Genomic DNA, 16,197 nt, shown 5'->3' on the forward strand with positions numbered 1-16,197 from the left:
AAAATATGTTAAAATTACTTTTTTATATATTAAAAAAACTGAAGAATATATTTAAAAAAAATATATTTTTAAAAATATAGTGGCAGTTATCAAATATTTGCTATACAACTTTTAAAACATCATATAAAGTTGGAAGTTTGTTACAAATGGCAAACCTGACACCAAAAGAAAAACTGACACTCAGTATGAGGGAAGAATCCACAAGCAGAGGTTACCTTCCATGAAAACCACATATCAAAACAATCAGTAGATCAAGAGATTCAGGGAGCTGAAGTTATGTCCCTTCTGTCTCCTCTGATTCAGGCTGCATTTATTTGCGTTTTTTTTTATTAGCCAATAGAGAAAAATAAAATTTTTAAAGTTTATTTATTATTTTTCTAGGGAAAGGAGTTAGAGTTAAGGTTAGGGTTAAAATTTTATTTGTCTTATTATTTATTGTTTTTACTATTAGGGTGTTAATACTACTACTAATAAAAATAATAAAAAAGAATGAGTAACTAAATGTCAAATAAAAATAATCATAAATACAATAAATAAATGATAAATAACCCCCCTCCGTTCCAGCAATGTTCTCAACAGCCTCTGCTGTCTAGGTACTCTTCTGACGGCTCTATGTGTCTTACGGATGCATAGAACAGTGGCTCAAAGACAAGCAAGCAGCGCTGCCCCCATGGCGAGCGGCTTTCCATGAGTGCACTGCTCATGGGAGGAGCCAGGAGCGCCTGCAGGACCAAAGAGAAGAGGATCGGGGCTGTTCTGTGCAAAACCACTACACAGAACAGGTAAGTATAACATGTTTGTTATAAAAAAGAAACCCCCACAAAGCTTTAGTGTCACTTTAAGGTAGGGGTTATTATTTAATATTACACATTTATTATTTATGGTGATTTTTGTGTATTTTACATTCATATATTACTTTTTATTTTCTCATTTGAGTAAAAAATCATGCAAAAACGTGCGAATATCGCATTTCCATGGGATTAAAACCAATTAAAACCGTGCAAATCTGCCCAATTTGAGCGACTGAAAAAAGCTGCAGAACTTGTTTGAGCTTCCGGCATTTGGAGTGTAGATGTGAATCATTTTCATTGAAAATAATTTATATTTTTTTGCTCCTCAAGCATTTTGGAGCTTCGAGTTACAAATGGCAGGACCAAATCCAACTCTTATTATTCAGCTGCCTATGGCTGACATGTTGATATCACTAAAGGTAACATTGACATTTGCATTTTTTCCATTATATGGTCATGCTGCCCAGGTTTGTGAAAGATACACCTAAAGGTGTCATTGGAGGGTGCTACTGGCTGTGACATTGAACCCAAACAGTTACAATAATCTGATTACATAGAAGCAAGCAAAAATGAACGCTCCTTTGTTGCAGATTCTCAAGCATGTTTGAAACCTTCATATGATCCAGGTCATATTAAGAAACAGAATCATTTGTGTTGATCTGAGAACGGTCATTATTATTATTATACAGTATTTATAAAGCGCCAATAGTTCGCTCAGCGCTGTACATTACAAAAGGGAGACAGAACATGTGACAGAACAATACCAATACAATGCAAAACATGAGGGGATCAAGGGCCCTGCTCTTTCGAGCTTACATATGTTAGATCAGCTGTTGCATTTGAACCCTGCCTGGGGTTCATTGCAAGCAGCTCTCTGCCTTTTCATACCAACGTTGATTTCAAACACGTAGAATGGGAAAACCAACTGCACGCTTCTGTTTCTACTGTCTCCAATGTGCGCAAGAAATATTAATATGGGTGATGCATGTCCAGATCTTATAGACATACTCAATGACATTCATGGCTTAATCTGTTAAAATATAAATATCACAACACTGGCTAGCTGTTGAGGACAAACACAGGGTGAGCTAGTCACCATCTGGTGGGAGAGTAAATAACTATCAAGGCCTTCATCGCATATCTGGGTCAGCCTCTCAGCCGTCCATTTCCAATTAAAGGACTTCTCTATGGATAACTGTCTGCAGCTGGAACTACAATTCATCAGTATTCCTTATGCGAAGTCAATTGCTTATCATTATGCAGTGTGTTGAAGGTCTGACTTCGAGGCGTCTGTACAGACAAGCGGCTCCTTATTCCAAGCTGCATACAACTCACTCTGTTTTGTCAATCTAACAAGCAAGTTCTCTAGATTCTTCTCTATGAGGGAAGGGCTGGAATAAATACACTATACACTTTACTAGCCCTGTGTGTGTTCATGTCTAAAGAAGGACTTTTGTACCGTTTAGGCAGCACACAATTGTCACAGATCCCAACTAGCTGATTCCACCACTGAAGGATTTGCTGCAATTCCAATGAAAATTATTTTAGCATGTTGCGCAATGGTGGCACATGACCTGTGCACAAGCAGGCAACAGATCATGCCAGATCCTCCCTGGCTTTAATGTCCAGTCCCTCTGTATCTATTCTTATTGAATAAACATCTATTTCTCCCAACTGCAGCCAAAATGTTTTTAGGTTTTTTTTTTTTAACTTTGCGCACAGTGGTTAAGGGTTTAAATGTATCAGGTTTTTAAAAATGCATTTTTCGTTGCAGAGATTTCCTATCACTTCCTGTCTCAGTGACACCCAACCGATCAGGGTAACGTTAGCACAGAAACGGGAAAACAGAAAAGGAAAGAAAGCGGAGCTCCTTACTATATCTAAAATGAAAAACAAAAAAAAAACCTCACTGTTATTATTATACAGGATTTATATAGCGACAACAGTTTATGCGGCACTTTACAACAGAATATAGTTCCATCTTTGAAGGAATATATGGTTACTCTGGAAAATAATTCAATGACAACAAGTACTATCAGCTTGGAAACTTTAACAATTACATTTGTTGAAAAAACAAACACAAAAAAAAAAAACTGGCTTCCACGTTATTACTGATTTCAGGAACTGGTCCTCATCAACACTACCCTCTGCCTCCATTTGTACAAATCTATTTTGAGACTTGTCTTTCTTGAAAATACACTCCTGATGGGCTGCTTCAAGAATTTAGAGGATATGCTTAGCAGTGGAACATTAGCGGTTTATAATCTTGAGTTTTTATGTAACATCTCCAATGTCTCATGGGTGATCTTTTACAACACTGTCTACAAATGGTCTTACTAGCTGACAAAGGATAATTGAAAAGCCTTTTGAAGCACAAATCAAGTAAAGTATTCATAGGCTGGTGCTATGTTGCTGTTAACGAGGACACACAACTTTATTTTGTAAAGTGCTGAGCAAACTGTTGGTGCTATATAAATCCTGTATAAAAATAATAAGATTAGTGATCTTTGTGATGTAGGAGCGCTGAACCTTATGTGGATGCGTTTTAATGTGATGGGTGGTTTGTGGTCCCAGAGCCTGCTCACCAGCACCTGTGGGGTCTTGCTGGACCCCCAGAGGAGTTTCTTGAAGTTTTTAAAAGATGGGAGTGCCACACCAGCTTGTGCAGACTTTTTAAAGGTGAACACAGCTTATTAGGGAATTCCTAAAATTTTCAAATGTATTATGAACAGAAGTGATGGCCCCATAGAGAAAACCTGTTTCACACCACTGCCAACTATCAGCACCACTACAGATGATCCATGGCTTGACCAATAGCTATTTAGCTGCTTGAATATCATTTGGGTGGCATTAAGATGCAATTGTTCAATAGCCTTTTTGATGTGTGCATGCCATTCCTATCGACCCCCAAGCAATATTGGCAGCTGTCTGGATGTTCCATAGTCAGGAAAAACCAAGGACAGCATTTTGAGGTTTTCCTGCTCACAAGTGAGGGTTGGTTCATTCTAATGGATTAGAGGCTGCCCAAGTATTTGGAGCTAGGTTTTGGGTTTTCAAAGCTGTGTTGCTCTATTAAGCAAAAGAAAAATTACCATCAACAAATTCCACAGACCAAATGACTGCTACCGGGTAATGCTTTCAACTTAAAAGGTTTTTAAACACTTACTGGAATCAAATGTTGCTTAAATAAATTTGCCTGCAAAAGAACTGCCTGTAAAGACGACTGTAAGTACTTATATCTCCTGCTGCTCACATTGCTCTATTATAGAAAAATCCTCCACTGATGTCTCTTCTATAACCGACACTTCCAGGAGTGTCAGTCTCCTGTGCCACTAATGTATCTTGTAGAGACATGGGAATCTGCCTTGGAACCACTAAGCACAGCAGGGAACATAGGGGGGAAAAAACTCCTGGAAGTGTTGGTGGAAACTTCAGTGGAGGATTTCTCCTAACGGTGCAACATGGGTAGGAGGAGAGGTGGATATTTACAGTCTTCAAATTGGAACTCCCTACCCCAATCCATCAGACTATCACCTACTCTCCTCACCTTTAGGCGCACTCTGAAAATCTATCTCTTCAGGGAAGCCTACCCCGCCCTCAGCTAATTACTGAATGCCTCCACTCTTCATACCACTCCATCCCCCACAGCTATTTCCTCCTGTACCACTATCCCCTCCCTCCTAGATTGTAAGCTCCAAGGAGCAGGGCCCTCGAAGCCCTCATGTATTGACTCATATTGTTACAGTACTGTCTCGTGGACTGCCTCCCATTGTAATGTACAGCGCTGAGCAAACTGTTGGCGCTATATAAATCCTATATAATAATAATTAGAGGTATCTATATAGCACCGACAATTAATCTAACGCTTTACATATGAACAGTGGACATCTTTCACTGAAATATCTCATAGTTTCTGTTCAGTTATCCCAAAGCCAGCAGTATTATTATTTAGATACAATGGGGTTGATTTACTAAAGGAAAACAGCATGTTCACTTGGCTTAGTAGAGAGGTAAAGTGGTGCGGACTTCAGTCATCTGAATATATACGACAGCAAAAAATAAAACAAATACAAATCTCAAAAATCTAAAATTTTACTTGAATATGATTTAGTATTCTTTGCAAAGTGAATTTTCACTTAACTTCACCTACTTCGCTAAGGTAAGTGAACATTCCCTTCGCAAAATGAACATGTTTTACCTCAAGCCCATCTTCTCTAACCAATTAACTTTCAGGATTTCACGGTGCTTTTTGTTGGATACCATGGGGTGAATTTACCAGAACTGGAGCATAACAGCATCTGGCAACCAATCAGCTCTTGCCTTTAGCTTGTTCATTTAAGCTTTGAAAATGAAAGATACAAGCCAATTGGTTTGCCATGCACAGTTGCTCCAGATTGTGTCTGCTCCAATGTTAATAAATCCCGCTCCCCATATATATTTTATAAATAATCTCAGTGCTAAAAAACAAACAAAAAATAGTGAGCCTTAGCTATGGGTTCTTTGTACTGAACACCAACCACAGAAATCTCCAGGCTTTGCCCTTTCACATAACATTTGAGTAAAGCAGCAACCTTTAGACATACAGTAATCACACATAAGAATGCACTATTTAGTTAATACCATGGCACAAATGAAATTATGGTGTAATTCTTACATGGAAAACAGGTTATGGGTAAAGTCATGCACAAAATGTTAATTTCAGGAAGTGCATGGGTATCTTAATCTTGGACTGAAACGTTAGTGTTAGGTAAAGGAGGGGTCGGAGAAGGAGAGGATGGTACTTCTCTTACACAGTCATGCGGTGCAGTGGTCCGGCGCAGCAGGGAGGACAGAGGAGGCATGCGTTGCATAATGCTGGGCATGCAAAGGGCTGGGTTTATCTTTAATTCCCATTGGTGCCCCTTTCACCCTGGCTGCGTCTTTACTTACACCATCACTGGGCAGGGGAGCTCCGTTGCCTTGCCCGGAGGAATACAGGTTGACATATTCCCCATCGCCCGCCTCCTCATTGGCATTTTCATTCTATGGTGGGAATAGATAGGGTGGAGGGAATGGTTGGCAGTGGTTCTGTTATGCTGGTTCAGATGTTTTCAGATAAATAATTCTTTCAGAAGAAATATGTTCTCAAGGGGGGGTCTACAAACCCAATTCACAATTTATGACATAACACTGTTCAACACATTCACAAATATTCACATAATTATGTAAATGTTTAGAAGCACTAAGGATGTTTGTGCTAAAAGAAGAGATATATTCTAATTTACAGCCGATTTCCTGTTGCACCCCTTCTGTGCCTGAAATGGCTGAAAAATGATACAAGAGATTGTCTCCAGCTATGCAGCAAGTACAAATATCAATATGTGCAATAGCATATCTGTGAATGTAGAATTATTGTAGTGTGTGGTGGCAGCAAAGAGAGTATAAGGTCAGCTGAAATCTAGAAAAACCTGGAAGAACTCCTAACAGCTTTTGTGAGTGCACACGATTCTCAGTACAGAATTGATCCAGGCTAAAATTATGATCCATAGACACAATTTAATTCTTCCACAATTAGACAAAAATGGTTGAATCGGGAAACACACCTTTGTCTGGAAAGAAGCTGTCTGCTTTATCATGTGTCAAGGATATACTGTATTTTACATAGCGGACTGTGGTTGTTCCCTAAAGTAGAGCCGACACTGAGTGGCCTGCACAAAACATTAACATGTATGCTCATATGTATGCCTCAGGCCATGTCACCGGTCACTTCCACATATTTGAGAAAACAAAATCATCAAACCCAAAGCACCACAGTTTAAAATGTTCCAATAAAGGCACCAAACCTCTCACTGATGGGCTATAAAATCTATGAAGCCTTTATATTAAGAGGAAAACTACTAATTTGACATTGTTCCAGTCTTCACACCCTCCCCCCCAAAAAAATCACCTACAGTCCTGAGGGGACTAAGCAACCACATTTACAAAGTGAATTTTAGTAAACGGAATCCCCAATTCATAGCTATTCTGATTTCCATCTGGGGTATTGCTTTGGGATAATGGAATATTTCCTCACAGGTCAACTCCACCCAAGATTAATATCAGCTTTGATTACTGTCAAGGAAGTTGCAGGCTTTTATCCTGCGTTCACTCCCTGGGTTAGACATGTCCACTAACAACCTAAGTTTCTTTGTGTTTACTTTTGTGTTTACATGTTTAAAAAAAAAAAAAAAAAAAATGATATATATATATATATATATATATATATATATACATACACACACATACATACATATATACACACACATACATACATATATATACACACACATACATATACACACACACACACACACATACATATACACACACCCACATACACTCGAAATTTGCCAAAACTACTGTGAGGGTCTTCCCATCAATTCAAAGTGTATCCAAATCAGGCATGCCCACGCACTACATTATTGTTGATATAGCAAGAGGACGTTGTACAGATGTGTGTGGTTGTCTTTAGCAATTCTAACCCTTCTGCACACTGCCCAAAACAAACAACTTTTTGTATAAAGTTGGGTTTTCTGTTTAGACCCCATCTATGATTTCCAGTACTGAAGGCTTTATAACCTGAATCTGGAAACTAATAACTGTGGTACCACATACCAAAACTACAAATTCACAAATAGATAAAAATAAATAACCCTTTGGATAACATTTAATAACAACGTTTTTGGAAGATCACCAGCATTCTTTCACAATCTATCATGAGTCAGACTAGTCTCTAATTCAGAAGTCATGTCATATAACCAGATAAGTACATTGACCTAGACTCAAGAAAGGAGTTGGTGATGCTAATGGACATATTCTTTCACCAAAAATGATTATTGTATGAGTACAATGAGCACACTAGGCACACTGACAGACAGCACAGGGAGGCAATGAAAGCTGGAGCAGCACAGCGCAGGCTTGATGAGAATGGAAGACAGACAAGAAGCTGGTTTGCCATTCACAAATGCCCCCATTAAACCCGTCCAGCTGAGCCCCCTCCCTTTCTCACCGCTGATGTCTGGAGAGAGCCGCTGAAAGGCGGCTCAAAAGGAAGGCAGGCAGGAGGGGTCCCACAGGCACTGCCGCCCTGAGAGGAGGCTAAAGGAGGACAGAGGGAGGCTGGAGGCACAACAGGAGGAGGGGGCACAGAATCTGGGAGGGGGTATCGGGAGGAGTAGAAGATGGCAGGACTCAGCAAGGGGAGGGCAGGAGCCTGGGGAGCAAAGTCCTGGGAGTAGGAGCGAAATACAGATTTGTACTGGGGAGAGAAGATGGGCGGGAAGGAAGGGGGGGGGGGGGGAGAGAAGGTAAAAAGAAAAGCAGATTAGTGTAAAAGCAGTTTAGTAGCTGGCACAAAAGGAAATTTACTGACCCTGAAAATGTCACCTAGAGTAAGTTTAACTAACCCTGATGGAGACATATGAAACAAATTCCACAATCCACTCTTAATTCATTCACTAGAAGCATGAACATAGAAGTGTATATTACAGCATAAAGGGTAACAGCACCAAGACATACCTGTCATTCTACTAAATGATACAGACCCACCGTACCTGGATGCCTAGCAGCAAACTACGCAATTTTACTTGGTTGTCCAACACCCCCCACCCGCCCCCCATTCCACCACCCATTTTTTGCAATAATGCAGTGAGTACCACACAAAATGGAATACATATTGCTCTTCATCGTCTGCCACTTGCATTTTAAACACAATGGAGGCTCAAATCAAGACTGCTCACTATAGGAGGACCCCAGGGTAGACTCAGGTGGTCAATGTGGGGTGGGCCCTGGTTGCTATCTTCCCTATGCTCCTGACCTGAATGAACTATGCACTGAAGAAACATATTTACTCTTGGCAGGACTGGAAAGATAAAAGGCATAGCGGTTTTCTCCAGCCCACCAGCCATAGGTAAAAATGCCTACTTGACTTAAACTAGCCTACATGCCTGAAGCTCTCTAGAGGACCATGAACTACAGTTTGTGGGTGATTGCTCTAAATCCATGAAGCGAGAATTTTGATTGGTCAAAGTAAGTGACTGCATATTACTGTGGCCAATATGGGTGACTGTGTGTCACTACTTAACATTGCACTCTAAACACTAAGCCCTCGGATGAATAAATAGGAGGCTTACTTAAAGGGAACCAGTCATGGATTTTTTTTAAAAGGTGCAAGAAAGTATTGTCATCCTCAGTCATGCTTTATTATTGAGTCCCTGACTCTGAACAAGCACCCAGTGAACGCTTGGCTTTCGCACTTTTAAATCAGTGACTCCCTATGTAGACAAGTGAGGATGATGGCCTTGGAGCCTGCATCTATAAAACAAGTCAAAGTGGCATTTGCTTGAGCTAACCATTGCAACCAAAATCATACTGTCTGTCTCAGTGCAGGCCAGGAAATAAAAGGAAAAATTTAAATGGCTTATCTTTACAACACAGCTTATTTACACACCTACATGCAAGTGACCTACTAGTGTAATAAGAAATAGCAGTCATGAGATAACATAGCTCTGTGCCCACTGGCATGTAACAATCTTTATTATATTCTTCATGCTTTATGTGCACACCTGGCATATTATGCTTTTTATATTTCATGTGCATACCTGGCATATTATGCTTTTTATATTTCACATGCACACCTGGCATATTATACTTTTTATATTTCATGTGCACACTGGCCTATTATATTTTATATTTTATGTGCACACTGGCATATTATACTCTGTGTACTTTGTGTTTCCACTGGCATATTATACTCTTTATATTTTATGTGCCCACTGGCATATTGTACTTTTTATACTTTATGTGCACAGTCGCATATAACAATCTTTATTATGTTCTTTATATTTTACCCTCTGTCTTCACCCCCAGCTTCCTTCCTTTCACACGTCCCCTCCTTTCCTTGCCTCCTTCCTTCCTCAGATTCTTGCATGCCACAGTCTGCCTGTGGAATCCCAGCTATGCGCTCTCACAGTGGGGAAGCTGGAACTTGGCTCTATTCCTCCTCCCTTCCTTGAATTAATCTCCTTTCCATATGCTGTGCATCCCAGCTCTGGCCACAGCGAAGTGCTCATAGCTGAGCAGTGTGTAAAAGCTGACTGAGCCGGGTTATTTTTACTGAGAGTCTAGTTACCAACAGGTGAGTGTCTGGCTACACCAAAACAAGCTGTTCATAAGTTCCCTCCAGCAATACAATCAAAGACAACGTGACAGCTTGAGAACGTCTTAAGAGTTAGAATCCCATGAGGTTCTCTGACTTTTTAACTCTATTATCACACTTGGGAGTTATAAATGTAATATAAATGTCATGAAAAAGACAATTATGATATCTTTAAAGTGTCCCTATGCTTTTGCCGCACATAAAATGACCTTCTCCAGGTCTGTTCCATGTTTTGCACTGACTGTAGCGAATATCATTGCAGATTTCTACCTGCTCTAGCTTGGGCTAAAACTCACACACAGAGTTCACTCATTTCCTACATCCTGAGTGCTGAGCGGAGGGTCTTGCTGGAGTCACGTGATCAGCCCAGTGTTGTAATAAGAAAAAAACCGCTGAGAACAGCAAAGAGCCAAGAAAATCACTGCTGACAGACTGAACTAGAAAGATCATTTACTGTAACACTAAGTTACAGTTACAAGCGGCCTGTTTAGCAATTTTGTATGTTATATTAAAAAGTGCAGTTATTGTCAAATACTTGTTAAAGCAGACAAAACCAAATCAAAAACCTTTTCTGTAAGGTGATAAAAAGAAAGGGAGAGCATAAACCTACTTTGTATCAGAAGTCATTGTTCCAAGGTTGTACAACGGCCAGTCACATGACTTCTGTTGGGGGTGGGAAACAGTTGGTGGCTCTGCCTGAACCTTGGGTCCTCCTTCAGTAGTATTTGCAATCAATGCCTAGATATTTGGCCACAAGACCAACTCCGCTGACATCCCTGGGCAGTTTTTTTTTTTTTAAAGTGTGCACATTTTAATACATTTGTTCTAGGTTCAGGGAGTCTGGCCCAGGCAGTTTTCAACCCCGGGCAATTTAGCACCCCTAGGCATCATTCACACTTGTGAATAGAACAGTCAATGGATTCCTGCTTCAAGAACCTGTGGAACCCTTCAGCTGGGATAATAGGTGGTTACAAAAAGCTGCAGTTGATAAGCCCGCAAAAGACAATGACAGGCTAATAGAAGGCTTGGCTATCCACCATTGTTCGAATGTATGCACATAACCAGGTGTTATCTGTGGTAAGGGACAGATGGACCTTGGATGCAATCAGTCTGTGTCCAGGGTAGGTCATATGCACCTATCTGCAGGTAAAGGCTGATTGTGCAGATACATGTGAACAGTAGTGGACAGCCACAGCTACTGTCAGTCTGTCATTGCTGGTGTACAGGCTTCCCTGCTGCAGCCATTCACAACCACCTGTGATTCTAGCCATATGAATCCACTGACTGCTCTATTTCCAAGTGTGAATGAGACTAGGACCTTCCAACCACACTGGTTTTCCAGTGAAGGAGCAAAAAGCCATTATTTAAATGCTAACCTGTACTACAGAACTGTAGTATGGGTTACCAGGACCTATAGCGGACATCCAATATTTTGTAATTGGAAACACACAATAATAATAATAATAATAATAATAAAAAAGAAAAAAAAAAAAAAAAAGAAAAAACTGACACCTTGGGGACCAGTAGAAGCAATCACCCACTGACATTTTTAAACATAAAAAGGGGTTGTCACCACCAAGTGTATATTGTTACCCTTAAAGATTTCTAGATCCAATGCTTGGATTACTACAAAGATCACAATGTAACCTAGGCCAGTTAGGTTAGGGCATAAGTAGCCATTTAATCTGTATGGGGTTTCGGGCTAGTGTTTGATAAACAAAGATACAGTAAATTTTTTAAAAGTCAGCTTCATTCAAAATTCATTACGTCTAACATTTCATTGGTAGGACATAATGTACCTGGTGCAGTCTGTACCTTAAAGTAGAGCTATAATCAAAACTTTTTTTCCCCCATTTTGGAAAGAGCAAGGGAGGGTTATAACCCGTCAGATTTGTTTTTGTCATCTGTGTCCCATTGAGGAGATATACCTTCACATCCTGCCCCATTGCCAAAAACAGGAAGCAGGAAAATCCCTGTAAATTAAGGGAATCCCTTGGGGACCCCCAGGTCACCAAATCTAGTGTACCCATTGGCAAATTTCCCCTTGATTACTTTTCTGGGGACAACCCAAAATTTAGGATTTTCTTTCACTTTCAATGATAGTGGTAAACAGGACAAATAGAGGGCGTGAATCTCCCTAACGGGGGGCACAGTCAGCAATAAAAGCCTGGCAGGTGTTCCACTCTACCCAAAACTAAAAAGGCATTTTGCCTTTAGTTATACCTTAACCTTGTCCTATGTGGCCATAACACAGGTGTCACTCTTTGGCAGTTGGGGGTGTGTGACACCATCATTTGGCTTTGTAATGGATGTGGAAATTTGGCTGAAACAGATTTCTTATGGGGAGTTTTCAACAGTGGAGTCTCTCCAATTTAAAATAAAATAAAAAAAAAAGAAAAAGAAGGAGGAGGTCAGCATGGGATCCAACTTTCACTTCTGGGAGGGGCTGGCCTTTAAGAACAGAACTGTAGTCGCTTTTGAAGGATCAGTTGCTTCCAGTGAGAAATGCTCATATCTGCCTCATCGCCTGCAGGGACAGCACAGCTGCATACAGCTGTCTACAGAACACTGCCACGCACTCGGCAGAAACAAGTTGCAAAACTTTATCTCCCACTGGGCTGAAGAGATACTTCAACAGCAAGCACAAGCATTAGGATACGAGATAACAAAAATCATTCTGAAAAGTGTACGGTCTAGTGTACAAAATGACATTTTTCAGGTGGAGAAGTATGCGTTTGAAAAGCACCATCACCGAAACACAGTAACAGCTGACATTTTGTAACTACTTTGCTCAGAATACACTGATCAGCACTGCACCCATCTGGCTGTATGTTGCTGATTAAACACAAGTTTTCCAACATTCAAGAGTAGTTGATCACAAGGTCGACTCCTCTTATATGGGAATGACCATAGATGGATAGAAATCAGCTGGTCCCTGTTGAACTGGCCAAATCTGGATCCATCTATGGCCAGCCTAAATGAACATGTAAAAAGGGCATTGCACTCAGGTCATGGCTACTAACCAGGGTTAACAGTATACAAAATAAGTGGGGCTTATTTACTAAAGCCGGTTCACTCCGAATCTCATGCACTTCTGCATTGAAACCAATCGGCTTCCAGGTTTTACTGCTAAAGCTTAATTGGACAAGCTGAGGTTAGAAGCTGATTGGCTACCATGCATAGATGCACCAGATTCTGAGTGAACCAGCCTTAGTAAATAAACCCCAGTATGTGCTCAAGTCAAGAACAGACATAGATAAGTCAAGCTGCAAAGAGAGCAAAGTACAGGGCTTGCATTCTAAGGAAACACACAGCTAAACACCCCCAGAACCAATCACATGCAACAGTCCTCCCCTTACACTCCACAGACGCGCCAGGCAATGGAGCAGACACTCACCGAAGGCACAGGGAAAGAGCCGTGGCGGCTCAGAAAGCAGTTAGAGACTGAGAGACTGATGCCCTGAGGGTGGCTGCTGTCCTCAGGTACGTTGAAGACCCCTTTGGCTGGCTGTGCACAGTACGAGACAGAGGAGAAGGAAGAGGCAGCAAAGGGAGCCTGCTGGAAAAAGTGAGATAGAGAGGCAGGTGGAAGAGAAAATAAAGGGAAGGCAGATACAAACAGCACCACATCAACATAAAGCCTGAGCTCTAATCAAATGAAGAGGATTTCAATTACACTTGTCATTAAGCAACTCAATATGAACCAGCATTTCCAGGCAGTAGAAAGCATGTAAGGTTCCAAAAATGGCCCCTGTTTGGCTAGACTGAGCTCCAAGGAGCATGCAGCATATGCAAGAATTTTCCCCAGGTAGGTGCATAAAATGAAGAACCAAACTTAAATATTGTGGTAAACATACTAATAACAGCCTTTTACATCATTTTACCTCAATGTTCCTACAGTTGCACACTGTGTCAAAAAATGGATGTACAGTCCAATAGTACCCAGTGCTCAATCTCACTGCTCTGGGCTAACAGAACTTGTTAGACACATCCCCTGCTTTCTCAGCAATGGAAGCATTTCCAAGGACACTTGTGATAAGGGGTGAGCCCCACTAATCTCAAAACCTGGGGATCCCAATCATGCAAATTCCAGTTCAGATAAACAGCGGTTAGTGCCTACCTGCCAAAACCACCTTGCCATCAGTTAGTGAGCCTGCCTATAACACTGACAGGCCAACAATGATATGCAAGTAGTGAAAAGGGTGGGGAAGGGCTCAAATGTCTGAGCTGAAATATGCAGCTTTGGAGCTCCCAGAAAGATATATAAAAATACATACAGGTACCTCTAGATGCCTACTGTTCCACCATGCAAATAATTTAACATGTTGATATAAAGATCTGCCACTTTAAGGGTCGTCTTTAATGCTTGCTGCATGTTCCACAGAGCTCAGTTTAGCTACAGTAAGGACATGTCATGCTGCTCTCTTTTGGGTGATAAAGACGGATTCATACTAAGCAAAGAAATAAGTGGCCACAATCAAAGCTTCTATTTGTTTAAATTCTTCTGAATGTGTATGACTGATCGAGCCACCAGGACCTCATAAATAACTTGTAATTGCACTGGAGTTATGCTGTCACTTTAAATGCAAACACCGATTAGAAGATGTCCTCTTTAACTTCATTAAACAGTAATATCTCTACTATAGTTGGGCCAGAAATGCTTTTTCATAAAACCCAGGACACTGTGATTAAAGGCCATGATATGGGACAGAGGAGATTTCCAGTGAAATATGACACGCGGTGAACAACATCTGAATCACTTTCCTTTTAACTCCAGCTGTTTTACACTTCAAGGAAAGGAAAAAAATTCACCCTCTTGCACAGCACACCCCAAATGTGCTTCTCTTTAGGTATTCTTCCAATTTCTTCGGGCAGGCAAGCCAAAAAGGCATTTAAATGGGGCTGCATTGTGTCCTCTTATTAACTCTTCATAGTCCTCAAAGAGTTCTACAATGTCAATTGGATAAGTTATTAGAGCTACTTTTTCATGAAAGTCTAGATACTAGGAAGGTGGTTGACATATTGCAATGTGCAATAACAATACACAAAATGTCTACATTTTAAAAACACAAACCAGACATAAGTTAAAAGGTTAGAGAAGAAACAGGAGGCACCTCCTGTTTCTTCTCTTCCTTATCTTTGTATACAGAGCTGGCCTTACTCTATAGGACATCAGTACTCAGAGACTTTTTATGGACTTTATTCATTTACCACCTGTGTGCTAATATGATTTGATCATGTTCTTTGCAAGTTCATGTTGAACCACCTCATTTACTCTACATGACGTACGTCTAATTTCCCCCCTTCTTTTATTGAATGCTTATTTACACGCTGAGCGCCAGATCTTCCTCTGCTTTCATAAGTTAAAGGGTTACCCACCAAAAACTGAGTATTTTAAAATTTTAGGAAGGTGGAGAATTAAGTTTATTCAAAGGCAACATTTTACACTCTACTGATGTTTATTTTCTCCATTACAAAGAGTAATGGGAAATACCACATTTTAGTTGCCACGGTAACAAAAGCGGTCCATAAAAAGACCAAATGTCAGCTGATTTCTGCTGAATCAGCTGAAATTAATTTAGTAGATGGCCCTGTTGGCACCACCCAGCTCTACAAAAGTTGATCTTTCAATCGCCTTTTGTCCAAAGAAATTTTAGTCGAACGGTGCACTTTTATCAAATGCAGACACTGTTTGGGTATTCTGGTAGTCACCTGCTATCAGAATTAAAAAGCCACCACTGCAGATTCTTCCATCCAGGCTGTTTAGCATGAATGGCACATTGAGTGATCCCTCTCATTCTGCCCACAGGGCTCAAGGTCTCCTCCAGGATACACTGTATACAGCCAAGAACTAGAACAGTGAGCTGGAGTTCCCAATACCTATAAAGAAACCAGCAGTGACTCACCTGACCGATAACTAAAAGAAAAATGTAGGGTGGGCCAAACCCTACCAAAAACTAATAATACAGATATGCAGTAATATTCAACATTTCAGAGATGGGGTTGAACTATCCCCAGCTGATTTCCCAGTCCTGTGATTATTACAAAAGCAAGCGATGGTGTCACGCTCCCACGATGGACTCTCTATAGTGTAACAAAGCAATATTTGCACATTCTATATGCAAGGGAGGAATGCTTTGTTGTGGCCTTGTGGGAAGGAGCACACACTAAATCTGGGAAAATGTATCACTGTGGCAGCCAAAAATACAAGAAAATATGAGGTGATTCAAC

The 16,197-nt window shown here is 40.6% G+C and overlaps 1 protein-coding gene across 12 annotated transcripts in view; it reads right to left on the minus strand.

Annotated features, from left to right (window-relative positions):
• The window catches only part of RAPGEF1 (Rap guanine nucleotide exchange factor 1), a 151,422-nt gene that overhangs the window by 26,736 nt on the left and 108,489 nt on the right, over positions 1–16,197 (minus strand). For 2 of the 12 annotated variants that reach the window (XM_089675103.1, XM_089675101.1), the window contains exons 11-13: positions 13,364–13,525; positions 7,819–8,067; positions 5,721–5,813 (exon numbers count right to left, since the gene is read on the minus strand). The exons of 2 other annotated variants lie outside the window; for them this stretch is intronic. In XM_089675103.1, the coding sequence (XP_089531229.1) occupies positions 5,721–5,813; positions 7,819–8,067; positions 13,364–13,525 (504 nt within the window). The remainder of the gene's footprint in view (positions 1–5,720; positions 5,814–7,818; positions 8,068–13,363; positions 13,526–16,197) is intronic. 8 more of the 12 variants (XM_089675106.1, XM_089675104.1, XM_089675110.1 and 5 more) reach the window with 6 other exon arrangements.

The sequence above is a fragment of the Staurois parvus genome, unplaced genomic scaffold (assembly GCF_062004578.1).
Source record: "Staurois parvus isolate SC_StPar_1 unplaced genomic scaffold, SC_StPar_1.0 ptg000154l, whole genome shotgun sequence".
NCBI lineage: Eukaryota > Metazoa > Chordata > Amphibia > Anura > Ranidae > Staurois > Staurois parvus.